This window comes from Melozone crissalis, unplaced genomic scaffold (genome assembly GCF_028551555.1).
Source record: "Melozone crissalis strain CALT ecotype California unplaced genomic scaffold, PUWL_Pcris_2 ptg000026l_1, whole genome shotgun sequence".
Taxonomy (NCBI): Eukaryota; Metazoa; Chordata; class Aves; order Passeriformes; family Passerellidae; genus Melozone; species Melozone crissalis.
Window position 1 is genome coordinate 7,368,141 of NW_026535804.1, and position 17,506 is coordinate 7,385,646.

Consider the following 17,506-nt stretch of genomic DNA (forward strand, 5'->3'; position numbering starts at 1 on the left):
GAACCCTTTGAGCTGGGTGGTGGAAGGAGAGCAGAGCTCTCTACAGCAGTTTCAGCTCCTGACTGTGATCCATGTGCTGGAGCCAAGCTCTGCAGAGGCTTGGGTTTGTCCTGGCTGGGAACACTGGGGTTTTACTCATCTGGAACCACACAGAAAAGGAAAACCACAAAACCCTCAGCTTCCTGCTCTGCAGGTAACGTGATTGCAGCTTCTCATTTCTCTACTTTCACTTTCTGCAGTGTTTGCTTGCATCAGGAATGGCTGTATTAAGGTCTTTATTTAAAATATTATTTGTCTTTTTAGATCTGTTGTGTCCTCACTGACAGGATGCAAGGTGTTTGTCTAGAGCTGCATCAGCTGATGTTCCAAAGCCAGTCTGTTGCTCATTGCTGCAGAGGTGTCTTGCTGCAGATCCCTTGGCTGTTGGTTTGGAGTCAGAGCTGTTGTGTCCATCTGTGCAGTTCTTCCTTCAGGAAGAAGTTTCATTGTTGTCACACTTCAGTATTATGTTCACTAGCAGGAAAGTGAAGATTTCTGCCACCTAAGTAAATACCCACAGCACTGTTGGGAGCAGCCAGCTGTTGGAGGCAGCTCTGTCAATCTGCCAGGCTCCTGAAGGCAGCAGCCTGTGCCCAAATCCCTGATTGACTCCAGCCTGCAGTGGAGCCCTGCAAGGCTTTGGTACCTGCTGCCCTCACTCCTTCCAGCACAGCAGCAGAGCATTCCTGGCATTCTGTGTCTTTTGTCACTTGAATGACAATGTTGGGCAAGAGTGCCATCACCCTGTGTCTTTCTGAAGAGGGTTTGATGCTGCCAAGCTGTTAAAGCTGAAAATTCTGTTGGAAACATCAGTCATTAGACAGTGTCTGACATGTCTCAGCAGTGGGAATCAGGGGTTCTTTCCTGTGCTTGTCCTGCTACAGGGTATTGCTAATTTGTACTGAATGCTTCACAAGACATTTTTATGAGTGCACAAGATTTTTTTTTTGGTAAGAAAAACATCAGCCCAAAAAGCTGATGTTCACAGAGCTGTGGTGTGATGTTTAACAAAGCCTCTGAGTCTTCATTAAGTTATTTTGGTGTTGAGAAATGGGTGTTTCTGCTGGATTTCAGCATGAGGAAAGGTTCGAACAAAGTAATGAAAGTGAACCAAAGTTCATTTAAGTAAGCTTTTTTAGATTTTTTGCCCTTTTTTGTTTTTTTTTTTTTATTGCTTGCTATGTGAATTTTCCTTTGTTTCTCCACTCTCCAGTTCCTTGGAAAGCAGAGTAATTCAAGTGCTGGGAAGAGAGCTGTGAATGGCAGCAGGGCACCCTGGCCATAGTGGAGATGTGCTGGGCAAACCCTGGGGCTGGGTTCTGTACATCCCTTGTGGCACTGAGGATCTGCTCCCCTGCACACAGGGAGAGGATCCAGTGGGAAGGTTCTGCACATCCCTTGTGGCACTGAGGATCTGCTTACCTGCAGAGAGGTAAAGAATCCAGTGGGAACACCCAGACCTGTTGTGTGGCCATGGAGAGATCTGTGCTGCTGTGCTGGACAATGATGTAAATTCAACAAACTCAGGTTGTGTCCCAAATGCAAGTGTCAGGGCAGGTCCTGTGTGACCAGGGGAGAAAGCAGGGGGTGACAGAGCACCAGGTACAGGTGACAGGTTTTGTCTCTTCTCATAGCTGAGCTGCTGGGTTGGGTTTGTGTTGTTGAACTTGACTTGGAGTCTGAGGGCTTCAATCAAGTGTTGGGTTGAGCTGGGTGAGCTCTTGCCAGCCTGGCATGATGGGGTCTGACACTTGGCAACAAGAGGATAGGATAGGACTGGGGAAGTGAAACCCAGCCACAGTCATTAAATACAGAGATGCCATGGCTGATTGAGGAGGACCTTGGGCTGGAAGTGGTTGGAGGATGAAAGAATAGCTGAAGGAAGGATGTTGTGGCTTTGCTTATCACTCTTTTCATTGATATCTTGTGCTGTGATGGAGAGCAAGATGATGTGCTAGATGGACCATTGCAGCTGTTCTTAGGCTCTTTGTCTTTGGATATAGCCCTTAGCCCTGGAATCAGAACTTTTTTTTTCTGAAATCCAGACTGGAAAAGTACAAAAATAGATCAGATAGATCTATCTACGCATACCACTTCTAAAGCTTAGCACAAAAATGCCTTGAATTTAGTGTCTAAAAGTTCTGCAACCAAGTGCTTTCAAAGATATTTAAAAGCTTTATATACTCTCTAATTTTGCAATTTAATTTCTTGCTTAAGCAACTCTACACACCTCCATTATAATTCAGCAGAACTAAGCAAAAATACTCATTGGGACCATGTGTTCCAAGGTGTTCTTAAGATCCAGATCAAAATCTTTCCCAGTGTAACAGTGCAGAAAGAACCTTGCAGCTGAGACCAGGTTTTCAGAAGGGCTCAAGTTCCTCTCTAAGCCTGTGAAGATACTGATCAGTTGTTCAGAGCAGCACACATGGGCACAACCAAGCAAGAGACCAGTTCATGTGAAGCAGATCCAAACTTGAAAAATTGGCTTGACGCATTTTTAGTTATGCATAGATGTCAGGCTGGTAGTATTTGGGGAAAAAATACAACCCTATATATTAGAAAGTTTGGGATCCAGACATGAACATCTGCTATGCTTGCATTGTGCAAAGCATTATCTCTTGTGGAAATAGTGGTCAAGTGGAAAAGCAGCCCAGTGCAGGGGTCACAGCATTGTCCCTCCTCAGGAGAGTCTGAAGCTGTTAAAAGCCCATTCCAGTATGGGTCTCCTCACTGTAGTACAGGTTGTTTCCAAAATTTTATTTGTACATGTTAGTGTAGCTTGAACGTTTTCACACATACACTTTATCTGCTTATTCTTTCTCATTATTTAACTAGTTGCTGACAGGCAACATGTAACTATTCTTATTCCCCTGCCTCTGCAGGATTTCTTATTCAATGATTGTGTCACTGTAGGATTCAGTCTGGGTGCAAGGTGTTTATGGGAGCCAGTGGGATGCAGGCTGTGATTAGTGTTACCACTTTGCTGGCCTAAGGTATCTATGTAGAGGGATGATGGGAACATGCTTGTTGCTTTATCCAAATAAATTAAATCCTTTCCATTGACCTTAAGCAAAGGCCTCAAGGGCAGATTTTTTCCCTTGCTTTTAGTTTGAGTACAGGCTCCTAAAATTAAAGAGAAAAGTAATAAAATCAACCAAACCCCCTCCCCAGTCCTCCTTCCTGTGGTATATTTTATAATTGTTTCTGTGCTATTTCATATCGAAAAAGTATCATACATGGCCCTTTGCATAATTTATTATTGTTGTTCACCAGGAGAGGTTCCAGGTGCTGCCCAATAAATTTCCCAGGGCAGTGTCACCCTTTGTTCCTGACAGCTGCTCCATGACAGGCTCAGCTCTGCAGGGCTATGCCCTGGCTACTTTGGGCACAGCTTGCAGGAATATTTTGGGTGAAGCAAAGTGCTGCTGTGAGAGCAGACACAGACTCCTGGTGTGGCAGCACCTCCTGTGTGGAAAGTTGAGCCCTGCAGGTTCTCTGCAGCAGTGTTCCACCAGGCTTGGTGCTGGGCTGTGGCTGTGAGCCATGTGTGATGTGCTGTTCTCCAGCTGGAAATTGCTTGAACCACAGCTTGGGCTGGAAGCTGCTGTTTCATCCTAGTGCTGCACCCTCCTCTGGGCAGGGAGCTTTAACCCTCTTTATACAAATGGTGTTTCCATGCAGGGAAATATTAAAGGTTAAATATTAAAGCATCAGGGATAATATTAAAGGTTCCCAGTGGGTTTTGGAGAGTGCAGAGACTTCATTCTCAGGTTTTGCTCCTGGGAGTTTCCAGTCTGAGGGAACTAATCTTAATCCGATTGCAATTTCTTGCCCTCTAAGCTTAACCTACTTTAGCAGGCATTGTGGTGGAGGTATTTATAGATGCTGGAAGTGCTGTTGGATGTAGCCCTTATCCTGCACTGGTGGGTGGGTGCCTGCTGGTGCAGCTGTGAGCTGCCCCCCAGCCCCAAATCATGCAGATGTCTCATTAAAATATTGTCTAGTACGATTGTTTTGCCATGGAATGTGCTCATTACAGTGGCCAGTAATCCTTCCAGAGTCCTGGCTGCTCTAGGCTTGGGTGTTTGTAGTCCCTAGTTGGAAGCACACTTGTGGCTGTGGGTGAATTATGGCTAAATCCTCTTTCTAATGAGGTGACTCCTAAAAATGAGCATACTTAGCTTACTCCAGGGCAAAATCATCATTTCAGATTCGAATGCTGACTCTCAGATCGTATAAAATTGAAGGTTTCATTGAAGGGCTAAAAATATCATAAGAGATGCACTGAAAATATTTGTACCCTTTAAAGTGAATTTCTGTGGTTGCACCTCTTAAAACTCATAAATCAAACCCCAGGCCACTTCTTTCATCCAGACTCCTCAAATAGAACTGTATGATATGTTGAAGTTCTTCAGGATTTGTTGCAAAATTTGACTAGATTTTCTTGAAAAATAGTTTATTTTGAGTGTAAGACTAGAAACCTCCTCTAGTCTCAAATGAGTTGTGCTGGTGTTGGAGTAGATCCATGAACAAGACTGGGAAGGAAGGAAATAGGAGTGCAAGATGGTAGATTGGAAGGGTCTGTGGGCAGGCAGAGCTGTGCTCACAGCAGCAGGAATAACCAGCTGGAAATCCTGGGAGCCTTCAGGATGTCAGCAACTGCAGGGCTGCAGCTCTGAACGCAGGTAAATGTTCTTTGCTGTCTCTACATCAAAGCAGGCATTTTGTTAGCAGACAAGATACAGCAGTTTGGTTTTTTAAAGCTGTTGGAAGAGCAGAGATCTGTGTTGTTTTTTGGGTTTTTTTTTCATGTCTCACCTTAGAGTTTGCACTAGCTTTGCTTGGAATTAAGTTGGAAGAAATCAGAGGTGATAGTTTTCTACTATGAAAATTACCTCAAGCATTGAGTTCTATTTACAAATGGAAGTAAATAATCAATTTTCCCCATTTCCTCTGTCTTTTTGTTGATGTGTTTCAATACTACAAGGGAGAGGTAGAAAGATTGCACAGTTCATTGCAGATCCATTGACTTTCCTTCCTGCTGTGTGCTGTCACAGCTTGTGTTTCTGTGGTTGTGTCTCTTTTTTTCCTGGTTATAGGAAGGAGAGAGAGTGCAGATTTGATTCCTGGTGTATCATCACTCCACAAGCAGAGAGTGACTTCAGCATCTGACGAGCAAGAATATTTACCTGTGCACTGGGACTCACCTGAACACTGTGACTTGTGCTCCCTTGACGTTGCTCAATCAAGAGCTTGATCCTGCAGAGTTGAACAGAGTGGAAAATATTTTTACAGGGATCATTTTGTACTCTTGGAGGATAGAAACTTTGGAAAAATCCATTAAACTACTCCTGTTTTGAAAATCCTGCTGCTTGAAAAGGGAGCATTTTGTTCTGTGTAACCTGAACATGGGAAGCAGTGCTCTTGGGGTGTGGCATGCAGGAATGGTGGTGAGGAAATTCTGGGAAGAGTTGGAATTGCTTTCTCCAACAGGAAGTGACTCAGAAGCTTGGAGAAATGGCCAAGGGCATCCTGTACCAGCCACAGTGTGTCCAGCAGGACCAGGAGAGTGCCAGTCCCTCTGTGTGGGCACTGCTGAGGCTCCTCGAATCTAACATGACAAGACAAACTTTGAGGGGCTGGAGCATGCCCAGGGAAGGGAATGGAGCTGGGAAGGGTCTGGAGCTCCAGGAGAGGCTGAGGGAGCTGGGAAGGGGCTGAGCCTGGAGAACAGGAGGCTCAGGGGAGACCTTGTGGCTCTGCACAGCTCCTGACAGGAGGGGACAGCCGGGAGGGTTGGGCTCTGCTCCAGGGAACAGGGACAAGAGCAGAGGGAACGGCCTCAGGTGTGCCAGAAGAAGTTTAGATTGGATATTAGGGATAATTTCTTCAGCTGTCAAGCATTGGAAGGTGCTGCCCAGGAGTGTGGTGGAGTCCCATTCCTGGAAGTATAAAAACATGTGGATATGCCATGGTTTAATGATGAACAAGATGGTGCTGAAGTGATGGTTGGACTCTGTGATCTTAGAGCTCTTTCCAGCCTTTAAGATTTTGTGATTCTGTAAATCATAGAAGTCCTAGGTGAAGTAAAAATAGTAGTACACAATCTAACTCTGGAGGAAAACTTTTGGCCTGCATGTGACCTGCTAGACAGCTGTTTCTTGTTTTGTGAGGGCTGGTTGGCTGTGGTGGTGGTGAAGGCGCCTCGCAGTGATGAGAACTTAACTGCAGAGCCAAGTGCTTGGATTAAATCTGGTGACGGATAGCAGCACATAAATAATTCTGTCCTTGGCCTCATACCCATTCACCAGTGCAGCAAGGAACAAGGGCTGCTGTGAGCTCAAATTTTTCTGGAGTTGTTGTGTAGGTGCTTTTCCCAATGTCCATTTTGGCTGTGATCTATGGAAAGCCAAGGGCTGGGCATTTGGGGACACTCCTGGACTTCAGTTCCATGCACAGGCCTGGTGGTGGAATGATGACATCCTTTTAAAAATTGTTTTGAGGACACCATCACCATTACCACTTTAAAGCTGGGATGATTTGCAATAAAGATGGCTATCCTTATGGGTAGATGAACTTATTTACAACCAGAAAGCTCTTTTTTGCTGTCTTTTTTCTTCTTGGAGAGCACCCTAACATAGGATACAGTCCTGTTTAGATTCCCTCAAAACATAAAGTAGTACCTACCACCTTTGCTCAGCTGAAATCTGGGCGATCCTGGTTTCAAATATGGTCTGGACTTGGTATAACCATTAACATGCAGCTGAACAAACCCAGTGGTCACAATTGGGAGGACCATAAATCAAGAAATTCCATAATTTCAGCTCTGGTGTTGAGGATTACCCTAATCTGTGAAAAAGTTATTTATTTCAGAGTTAGTTTTGGTTTCTTCTGAATCATTCTCTCTCCCATAGTCTTTACTGTAAAAGTCCTCAGAGAAGTAGATGCTATAATGGTTGATGATTAGAATTATGTGTTAAGTTAGCAGAACCTTTAAAAGACAATTTATATAGGGTGGATATTTCTGCAGCACATTTTCAGGCAGTTTTGGTCACATAGCCCTGGTGGTGATGAGCATTAGTGAATTCCAGAGGCACCATCTCCCCCACCCCTCTTTGTTGTAGTGAGGCAGGGTGGTCTGTAATGAACCTGTGTAGCAAAATCACAGCTAAACTGCACCTAAAGGGGCTCCTCTGCCTCCAGTTAGAAGGATGTGTCTGCAAGGAATAGAAACATGGGGTAAAAAGTCTTTTTCAGGGTGAAACTCAAGGTTTGGAATCCACAGCTGAAGCTGTGGAAGGCTGCTGGGGAGCACAGTTTGCTTTGGCTCTCCTCAGACTTTGCTTCATTTGAGTCTGTTGTTTCACTTACAGTACATTTCCATGTGATCTGTGCTGGATGGAAATTCCTGGCATTTCTCAGGATGTTCATTTTTCCTGGTCACATTCCTTGTTCATCAGCTGAGCAGAAACAAACCATCCTGTTTGCTTCCCAGGGGCAGCCTGAGCTTCTGTATTTGTTGGATTTGTAGAAAATCCAGCTTCACATGGTGAATTGACATAATTGAAACTATCCTTAGAAACCTACTGAGGTTGAAATCAATAGACCAATATTTAAGTGAGTTACAAAGTGTCCTGAGTAAAAACAGAAAGAAACTTGGTGCATAAAGTTTACAAATAATGAGAATAGGAGCAGGCTGTGAAGAGATTTTGTGATGAGGGTTTGTAGTTAATTGTGTCAGTTTTAATCCTGGACCATGTCAAGTCCCATGTCCTCCTGAGCTGTATAAATATTGCTGTGAGAAAGGGAGAAATCTTCCAACACAATGTAACTGCCCTGGACAGAGGCTGGGGTTTTAGGTGTGTGAACAAAACAGACTCAAAGGATAATAGAAGAAATCCCTGGACCCCAACAGCCATCCTGTGCTTTGAGCTCATATAAAGGACATCCCAAGGTGCCCTGTCCCTCCTCAGAGCCATCCCCCAGGCTGTGTGTGGCAGGTCGGGCCTCTGTGCCCCATAGGTGTACGTGGAGGATGCTCAGCCCTGGGGATGGAGGTGGTGGTTGCTGGAGCCCTGGCAGGTGATCCACGTGCTCCAGCTGTCCCAGGAGGGGCTGTGGATGCTTTGCTTTGGCAACTGCCTTGGAATGGGCTGGGGAACACTTTGGTATGAGAGCTGACTCTGTGTCACCATCCCTATGTCCTAACACAAGCTGTGATTTGCTAATGTTGTAAAATGTAAAATCCTTTTCTTACAAGATGTCATTTTGTTCCTGTTTATTTCCAGATGCTCTCAATATTTTGTGCTGACAAAAAGTTCACTTTATGTTCATTGTCTCCCAGGTAAACGCAAAGCGCTGAAGTTAAATTTTGCAAATCCACCTTTCAAGTCCACAGCAAGATTTACTCTAAATACTTCTGGAGTTCCTTTCCAAAATCCACACATGTGAGTATAAAGCCAATGGCACAACTAGTGGAACAACTTTGAAATGAATTAGCCAACACCCAGCGTTAGTTAAATGCAATTTGGTTAGTCCAGTTATTTGTCAGTTTGTTTAAATCTCTCAGTTTTGAGTCATTGTAAAATATTTTTCCCCAGAATTAAAAAGAAGGTTAAATTGGGATCTTCTTGGTTTACACTGGAGTTAATGCCTTCCAGAATTGATTGAGTATTGTAGCTGATAATGCTAGATACACCTATAATTAATGTCTAGACTGATTCACTGTTGTTTTCCTGTATCTTTATTCAGCTTATTATATTTTGTTAGAATTTCTTGTTTCTGTGTTACTTGTGAAACTCGTAACTGTGATAGAATTGTTTTCAGCACTAAAACAGACAAAGGTTGAGGATTATCATTTTAGCAGCAGGGAGATGTTAGGGCAGTTACGCAGAGATTAGGTCTCAGTGAATTTTCTAGCCAGTTTAGCCCCAGGATATCCCTGTCCAAAGTCTGACAGCAAGTGTGGCACAGAGCTGTTCCTGACTCTAATAAATACCAGGGTACATCAGCACCAAAAAGATCAGCTTTGTATCCTCAGATCCACCAATCTAGCTGGACAGTGCTGCTCTGCAGCCAGTCCCTGTGGCAGATGCGGCAAGCATGTAAAACATGTCCCACATTTTTCTTCTCAAAGGTCTCAGGAGTTTTGTCAGTGTCAGGTCTCAGAATCTGCAGCTGCAGCCTCCCTGCTGCCTGGGCTCTCTGAGTGTCCCTGTCACAGGCTGCTCCTGCTTGGCTCTGCATGGCTCTGCCTCTCTCCTGGAGCTCAGGGCCTTCTGCTTCCCCAGGACATACCTGCTGGGCTCTGTTCCTGGGAGCTTTGGGGATTTTCAAACAAGCTTTTATCAAGTTAGCAACATGTTTCTGATGAGTTACTGATGGTAATTACAATATAGAGAAATTTTATAGAGTACTTTAGATTATTCTTAAGATCTTGAGTGACCTGTCCAGCAAGTTCTCTTCTTTCCTTCTCTCTCCTCTCTGAAATAGAGTATTTTTATTCGTTATAGAGTTCACATGTAGAGACTTAGTTTTTCTGTCTCAACACATCATCAAACTCTTGTTAAGATTTTCTGCAAAACCCCTTCTGGGGCTCTTTCATCTCTCTGACCTTGTGAGTTCATTGAATAAAGGACTTAGTCTCAGCTAGTGAGTCCCCACCATCAGCCATCTATAGGGATTTGAATTTTCTGTGCTTATCTGTGTGGATTTCTGTCTCAGATTCACTGGAAGTCACAGTGGCTCCTGTCTAGTACAGAAGAGCTTTCGTTGTTAGTCTGTGACATCTTAAATTTCATGTTTGTGCAAGTGATTGTCAACCCTGTGCAAGACAGGTGCTGCTCTTTCTCTGTGGGAGCTGCAGTTGTTGGCAGGGATTGGATCCTGGGCTGGTTAATGGTCTGAGGCTTGCAGGGTTCTGGGTTGGATGTGATAGCTGTTCAAGTGCCGCAGTTGATGGTGATGTGTCTGTGCTAAAGCTTTCCTGGGAGGCTGCAGGCTGTAATGGCCATTTCTTTTTGGAAGAGATGGATGCTGTTGGCTTGGTTGCTTTCTCTGTGGTGAGGCTGGCTGAGCTTGGGTGCAGCAAATTGTCCTCGTTTCCTCTGTGTGGCCTTAGCAGATGCTGTTCCTCAAAAGCAGTGTTGACATCTTCTCATCATCACGCTTCTGTCCAGTGTTTGTCTGGCAGCTGATGTATCTCTGTCTCCTGCCTTCTTCCCTGAGATGCTGCAATGAGTTTTCCTCAGTAGGCTAGAAACCTTTCCTGGACTTTGGATTTGAGCTGGATGTTTCAGACCTCCTCTCCCAGACGAGTTCCTGATGCAGTGTGTTTGTGTTCACCAAGCCACTTCTCATCCTGGGTGTCCTCCTGAAATGAGCACTGGCTCCACACTGCTGGGGATTGTCCTGCTCCAGATGGGTGGATCTGAAGATACAGAGAGGTTTCATTTCTCACATGAAATTTGGGGTTCTGTGGTTTGGATCCACCAATCCAGGGGTGTCCTTCTGCCTGAGATGGTATGTTGAGCAGCAGAAAGCAATGCAGGGGTTTGGAAGGAAGGTCCATTCTGGTTCTGTGACTGCATTTGATGGAGGAGGTGTGTTTGTGTCTTGCTTGGCTCAGCTGGAACTGCTGCCACCAAATCTTCTTGGGAATTGCAAAGAGATTTTCATCTAGGCAAGATGTGTGTCCTTCCTGTCTGTAGGGCATCCAGCACAGTTGTAAACGTAATTTTACATGTGACCTGTACAGGATAAGGCAGAATAGAGCCTCAGTTACAGACAGAAATTGGGGAATATAATTCATACTTGAAAGGATGGGGTCTAGAGAAGAGGTAAGAGTTGTACTGATGGAAGGATGGAGCCTAGAGAAGAGTTGTACTGATGGAAGGATGGAGTCTAGAGAGAAGAGGTGAGAGTTTTACTGGTGGCTGGTGTCTGGTCAGGCAGTGAGGCTGTGTGATCACCATGCTGTGCAGGCTGGGGAGCAGTTGAGGCTGTGGAGATCTGCCAGGTTAGCCCACAGCTCCTGTGAGTTGTTCAGGCTGACTTTGTCACTTAGACCAGATTAACAGCTGCTAACTTTGTTTTTCCTGCAGCAGACGTTGCAGAGGCTGGAGGACACAAGCCATGGTTAGGGTGAGCTCTTCAAATTCCAGCCCATTATACCAACTGGAAAGCATCCCACCTTTTACCTCATCTGTCCTGTGTCCAAGTAGGATTTAGGTCACAAACAAAATTAGATTACTCCGTTATCTATGTGGAAGCTTTACAGAACTGGTTGCCTTTGCTAAAAGGAAATTCAGATCACACTACCAGGAGTGATGTGAGGTGTGATTGTGGCTGTGCATGGCAGGATTTCTGGCTGGGCTGTGCTGCCCATTGCTCTTGAAACCAAGATGGAAACCATTTGGCTGTAGATGAGATTTTTGGTTGTCTGGAAAGCTTTGTATTCTTGTGCAGTGGTACCTGGATGTTGAGGATTTAGATTGATCTGCCAGGAAATGGGCAAGCACAGAGGATGTTGTTTGGCACGTGGTTGGCAGCATGCTGCTTCCTGAGTGTTCTGTCTGCTGGCTGGGAAGTCTCTTGACTCAGAGTTGCCACCTCTTGAGAACCTGATTACCAGAGCATTGCAGTTCACCTGGAAAGGTGACAGAATGAACTCATCTCTCTTACTGTACAAATCTGATGTTTATCAGGTGTCCAGTTGAACTCCACAGTCTCCCTATAGCTTGTGAGTGTCTTCCTGGATTTATTGGGATTTAAGCTTTCCAGAGCTGCCCTGCGTGGAGCTTCTTCTTGTGACACCTGGGAGAGTCACACACTTCCCAGATTGCTGCCCCACGAGTGTGTTGGATGTTCTGCTGGATGCTTCAAAAGCCAGTGGAGGTCCAATTGCACATCAGACTGTGCTGCTTCCTTTTTTTCTGTGTAGTTCAGGGACTGTTATTCCTGGAGAGGTTTTTTCTGGCTGTTCCAAAGCCTCTCTGAGGTGTCTGTTGCTCTTTTAATCTCCTCTTAGGCTTTCCCATCCCCTTCTGGCATGTGGGGTCAGGCTCTGTAGCTGCATAGCCTGCAGCTGGTGGACCTTTTTAGGAAGTAACCTGAGAGAGTTCCTACCACTTTTGAAAAAAACCCCAAAACCTAAACCCCAAAGGGGAATATCCTAAACTGGTATACTTCCTACTACTTGTATGAATTTTCCTGTAAATATTTCTCTGTCTCTTCCTCGTTTCTGTAATTGTCACCTCACATCTTTATTATTACTGATTTTTGTTACCTTTCTGCTATGTGATACTTTTCTGTGGCAGGGAGTGCTGCCTGGAAGCCTTGGAGGCAATATTCAGAGTCAAAGGTACCAAGAATTTGAATTTTTTTCTGTGACTGATTCTGTCCTGTTTCCTGAAAGTTGCAGAATCTGGATATAATCACTTGTATTTTCAAGTCAGCACAAATGAAATGCACCCTCTAAAGCCTCAGCAGAGACATCTCAGTGACTGAGGGAGCCTGTGGTAACCAGGCTTTAATTTCTCATACAAACATCACTGTGGCTTCAGTGCTGGAACAATGTTTCTTCTGTAATTTTTTCAGGAGCAGTTTTTGCAAATTGATGAATTTTGTCTTGTGTTTAACCTTCCTCTTCCTTCCAAGAGTTTAGGAGTTCATTTGGCCAGTGATCTCTGCAAGACAGAGATGATGTGGTCTGTAACACACTTGAGTATCTCTGGCTTTGAGCAGGTCACTGCTTCAGAGAAGGTGCTGCCAGAGTCAGTGTGAGATTTTCACCGAATGTGCTGCTTTAAGGTCTGCTTTATTCTTTTTTTTTTTTTTTTTAACTTTCTAAGTTTTTAGTATTTCTTAAGTGCAAATCCTCTCTGCAAAGGAGCTTTTTGCTGTCTGCAGCTTCCAAATTAAACTTCTCCAGCAGCTTCCACATCCCTTGTAGCTTCACTGCGCTGGTAGGACAGTGAAGGACTGTAGGACTGTTCTCTTTCTGTAAGGGTTTGATATCCCAGCACTCTGCTTCTAACATTAGTCCTTCTGTGTCTGGAACCAAAATTTGCCCCTTGTATATCTCCATTAAGCCAATTCACATGAATTTTTCAAGGGTGTTGATCACCTGCTTTCCTGCCACACTGCAGGGCTCCTCAGAACTTCTGGAAACTGCTGAGCTACCTTTGTGTGGCTAAATCAAATCCAGATGTTATGTAATGACCTGACTCCCATGGGTTCCAGGTGCTTCACAGGTGCTGAGTGATTGAGCTGTGCAATTATGAATTGTTGCACAAATCTCTGCATTCTCCCTCCTGTGGATGGGACATGCTGACTTTCGGAAGAGGCAGAGGTTAGGCAGAGAGTTCATCAGGGATCTCTGGTCTGTGATCACAGGTAGCTCTGTGCTACCTGTCCCACCTGGGCATGGTTGGGAGCTGCTGTCCTGGTTCTTGTGCACACAGCCATAGCCAGAGCTCCTCATTTGGGGACAGAATTTGAACCTTGCAGCTCAACCCTCTCAGTGTGATGCATAACAGGACCCCCACCCAGGGCTGGGGCTGGCCTGTCCCCTCCATGGTGGGAAGAGCAATGATGGGTGAGAGGATGGAGGTGGTGCCAGGTCACCTTCCAAACACTGAGACCTGGCCTGTCCTGCCCAGACAGGGACAGCAGCTGGGAACTGGAGTGACAGAGGAGCTGTGGTGGCAGAGACATTGGGTTATCCAAGGTGGGAGAGGCTGGAGGCTTCTGTGCCCGTCCCTGTGGGCCCTCGTGGCAGCACAGCCATCCTTGGCCACTGAGCTGGGACACAGATGTCTCACACACCAAGGCATGAACCTCCTGCAGTTCCTAATCCAAGGTGCAATGGCTGATGCTTGGGCTGCCTCCTCAGGGCTGTTTTCCATGGCATGTTGGGCAAAAGAAAGTGGGATTGGGGTAGTGGCAGAGCTGGGTTACCTGTAAAGGTATTTTTTAGTGTTGTCCTCACTTTTCCAGGGACATTAAGGCGGTGTCTGGGGTAAGTCGCTCAAGAGCAGTGGTTTTGAGTTGACTACCAGATTTTTTCCTACTGAGTTGAGTGGTGTGGATAGGGGTGAGGTATTCTGGGTCAGTGGGGGTGACAAAGGTAGAGCAAGGAGCTGGAAATGTTCATTTTCAAACTGAACTTGACTTTGTTGAACATGAAACCTCCATCAGTGTGGCCTGCTGGGACACAGAGTGTCTGGATAGAGGAGCAAAGCTGGGGATGTCCCCTTGGGTAGGAGTTTCCTATGGGCTTTCTTTCTCATACCTGGCTTTTGGTGAGCTGTGTTGCCTCCCCTTCATCCTGGTGGCTTGTTTCAAAGCAGGGAAAGTAGGTTGAGGAGTTTCAGAGTTGACATCAGCTCTTGCCTTCATGCTGTTGTGTTACCAGAAGCAAAATTTTCTCCCCTTCTTTCCTTCCCTTTATTTTGAGGTGCTGCATCCACTCCCAAGGACAGCTGCACACATGCTGGCTTCCTATGGTGGTGTTTGGAGAAGAAAATGGGATGAAGCAGAATGTTATGTGTAACATCTCTGAATACATGTGTGTAAATATATTTGTGTGTACACACAGGTTTGGTCCCCAGCCATTTTTTTTGATAAATATCTTTTTAAAATAATTATTTACAAGTAGCAAAGTAGAACATGGCTTATGCATTGGGCTGAGCTTGGTGCCTGTGTGTCTGTGCTGTGTTGAGCAGCTGGTGGAGCTGGGCTCTGGCCCTGAGGGGCTGCCAGTGTCACTGTTCATCTGACAGGGTCAGGCAAGGACCACCACAGTTTGTATCTGATTGGACTCCAACCTTTTGACTCCAGATGGAAAACCACGTTCCTGCAGGATACCCCTGTAAACCAGCTCTCAGAATAAACTCTGCTCATTGCTGCTCTACTTGGGATCCCACATTTCATCAGAGCAGGACTGGCACCTCCTTTATCTCTTCAGACTTTAATCAGCACCTCTTAGTAAAATGTCTTTTGTTTTCCCCTGGCTATGGAAAAGTGAGTCAACTCTTCTGCTTTGTGGGTTCAAACTGAAGGAATCAGTCATTGCTTTTATCTTCTGTGCACATTGAGGAATGGAGAATAAAGAGAGAAGAGTCTTCAGATTCAAAGCCTGCATTGACCCCATGGGTCTTGGTTGACAACTTCTGTCCTCATTCTTTGCACAAATGAATGACATCCAGCATGTGCCATGGAAACCTTGGGTCTGAATGGACAGGATTCACACAGGAAAATCAACTGTTGAACAGAATGGTCATGGAAAGTATCTTGTGTGAACAGGATGGATGTGATGGAGATGGGGGTTGGCCTGTGGGACTGAACTGATTTTGCTTTTCTGCTTGTTTGGGGAACAGGCTCCTGAAAGGGACTTCAGTTATCTGGGTTTGCTGGGTATTGTGTCTGTGAAAACTACAGACATCCTGGATATCAGGTGGATGTTCTTGCCTCATACCACAAACACCTTTCCATTTTGGGAAACTTCAGTAAAAAGAGAGCAAATCATAGCATAAACTGAGTTGGAAAGGACTCACAAAGAATCATTGAGTCTCCTGGCCCTGTACCCTGCAGAAATCCTCCCCTCTGCTTGGGATTGTTGTCCAAATGTTCCTTGAGCTCTGGCAGCCTTGGGGCTGTCACCATTCCCTGGAGAGCCTTTTCAGTGCCCCACCACCCTCTGGAAGAGAAACTTGTTCTTATATCCAACCTAAATCCAAATGGCCAAACCAGTCTCCAGTGGATTGTGGCAATGTTAAACACTCTTTGTTGAGCCTGTTTTAATTCCTTCCTTCCTAAGATGAGCTTGGAATAAATCCAGGTGAGCAAATGGTCCTTCATGCCTGGCATAAGTGGTGCCTTTGCAGAGACAAGTGTGGATCAGTTGGAAGTGATTCTTTCTGATATCTCTTGTTCCAGCAGTGTGAAGGTGGTTGTCCTCTCTGAGGAGCACAGGGGCTTTGCTATAGCATAGCTTCTGTTCTTTTCTCTCTAATATTCTAGGTGGATATTTCACACCAGAGAAAAGGGAAAAGGTGGTTGTCTAGGAACACTGGTTTATCTCCTTACAGCACTCTCAGTTTTCTGTTAGCATCCTTGAACAGCTTACAGCAAACCAGCTCTTGGCTCTGAAGGGTCAGTGAGAGCACCGTGCCCCAGCAGCCATCACAGAAGAGCCGAGCATGGAAAATCTCATCACACTACTGGAGCCTGGGAATCTTCACCTGATCTGCACAAATCTTTTGTTTTAGAGAGGGGACATTTTAAATAAAAGTCAAATTTGCTCTGTTTGGTCTTGTTACGAGCTCTTTTTGTCACCACATTGAAGTAGCTACATCTCTGAATAAGCAGTCTCTGTCTTGCAGTCAGGTGCTTTCTGTGTCTCCCATCTGTCCTTGTCTGCCACAGAAAGAAATACATGACCAGGTGGATTCTTGGCAGTGAATTTCAGGTTATTTCAGGCTGTGGTGCTGCCCAGATTTTGTGAGATACTGTTTGGTTGTATTTTTTTCTAAGCTCCAAAAGAGAAGTTGGACTTTTCCACACTTGGGTTGTAATTTTTTTGTCCTACAGCAGTTTAAATTAGAAAAATCACTTCTTTAGAGTATTTGAAACTAAACCATTTCTTATATTTTAATTAGCAGTGCTCAGTATCTGCCCCTCTCAGGTGGTTCCCACAAGGAGATGAGCAGAGCCCCTGGTTCCTGTGCTGGCTGCAGTGGTCAGTGGTTCAAGGATCCAGGACTTGTTCTCCACACAGTGCTTAGCAGAAACAGCTCTCACCCAAGCTCCTCCAACTGCTCTGAGATAACAGGTCCTCATGTTGAGAAAGATTTCTAGAGCTGGACAGCTTGAGGGACTCTGAGATCCAGAATACAACTTTTGTTCCTAGAGAAGTCTCATGGTACAGAGTGGTGACTAACTCTTGTCAGTTGTAGGGCTCTGGAGGGAATAAGTAAGGATGTAGTTGTTCAATTCCTTCAGAATTATTTGTGAGAGGGGATCTGATGAATGGCAAGACCACCAGTCCTAGATTGGTGGATTCAGGATGGAAGCTCGATTTTAAATTTTTTTAAGGGAAATAAAGTTGTTGGTAAGATCTGTCTTAGCACAAGAAAAGCAGAGCAGGGATGGACAATGTGCCTTGAGGGAAGTAGCATGTCACTAATATACAAGTATTTGGCTAATAAGTTAATAATGCATGTTTCTAATTGTAGTCATAATACAGTTGGAAGTAATAATTCTTATTGCTGTAAGAAAACAAATTGCTTGCATTAAAAGGAGTTCAAATCATTGGGTGCTGCTTTGCCCCCAAGGAGGGGAGGTAGCTTAGGTGGAAATTGGAAGGAAAAGACCTGGCTGTGATTTGTGCTGCTGAGTTCTCAGTGGGCAGTGTGACTAGCTGAGTATTGTGTTGTACGTTATTGTGTCATGTGATAACAGC

General features: G+C 45.0%; 1 protein-coding gene across 1 annotated transcript in view; it reads left to right on the top strand.

Moving 5' to 3' along the window:
* The window catches only part of MAP2K4 (mitogen-activated protein kinase kinase 4), a 61,255-nt gene that overhangs the window by 13,177 nt on the left and 30,572 nt on the right, over positions 1-17,506 (top strand). Inside the window, exon 2 of the mRNA XM_054278796.1 lies at positions 8,387-8,489. Within this exon, the coding sequence (XP_054134771.1) occupies positions 8,387-8,489 (103 nt within the window). The remainder of the gene's footprint in view (positions 1-8,386; positions 8,490-17,506) is intronic.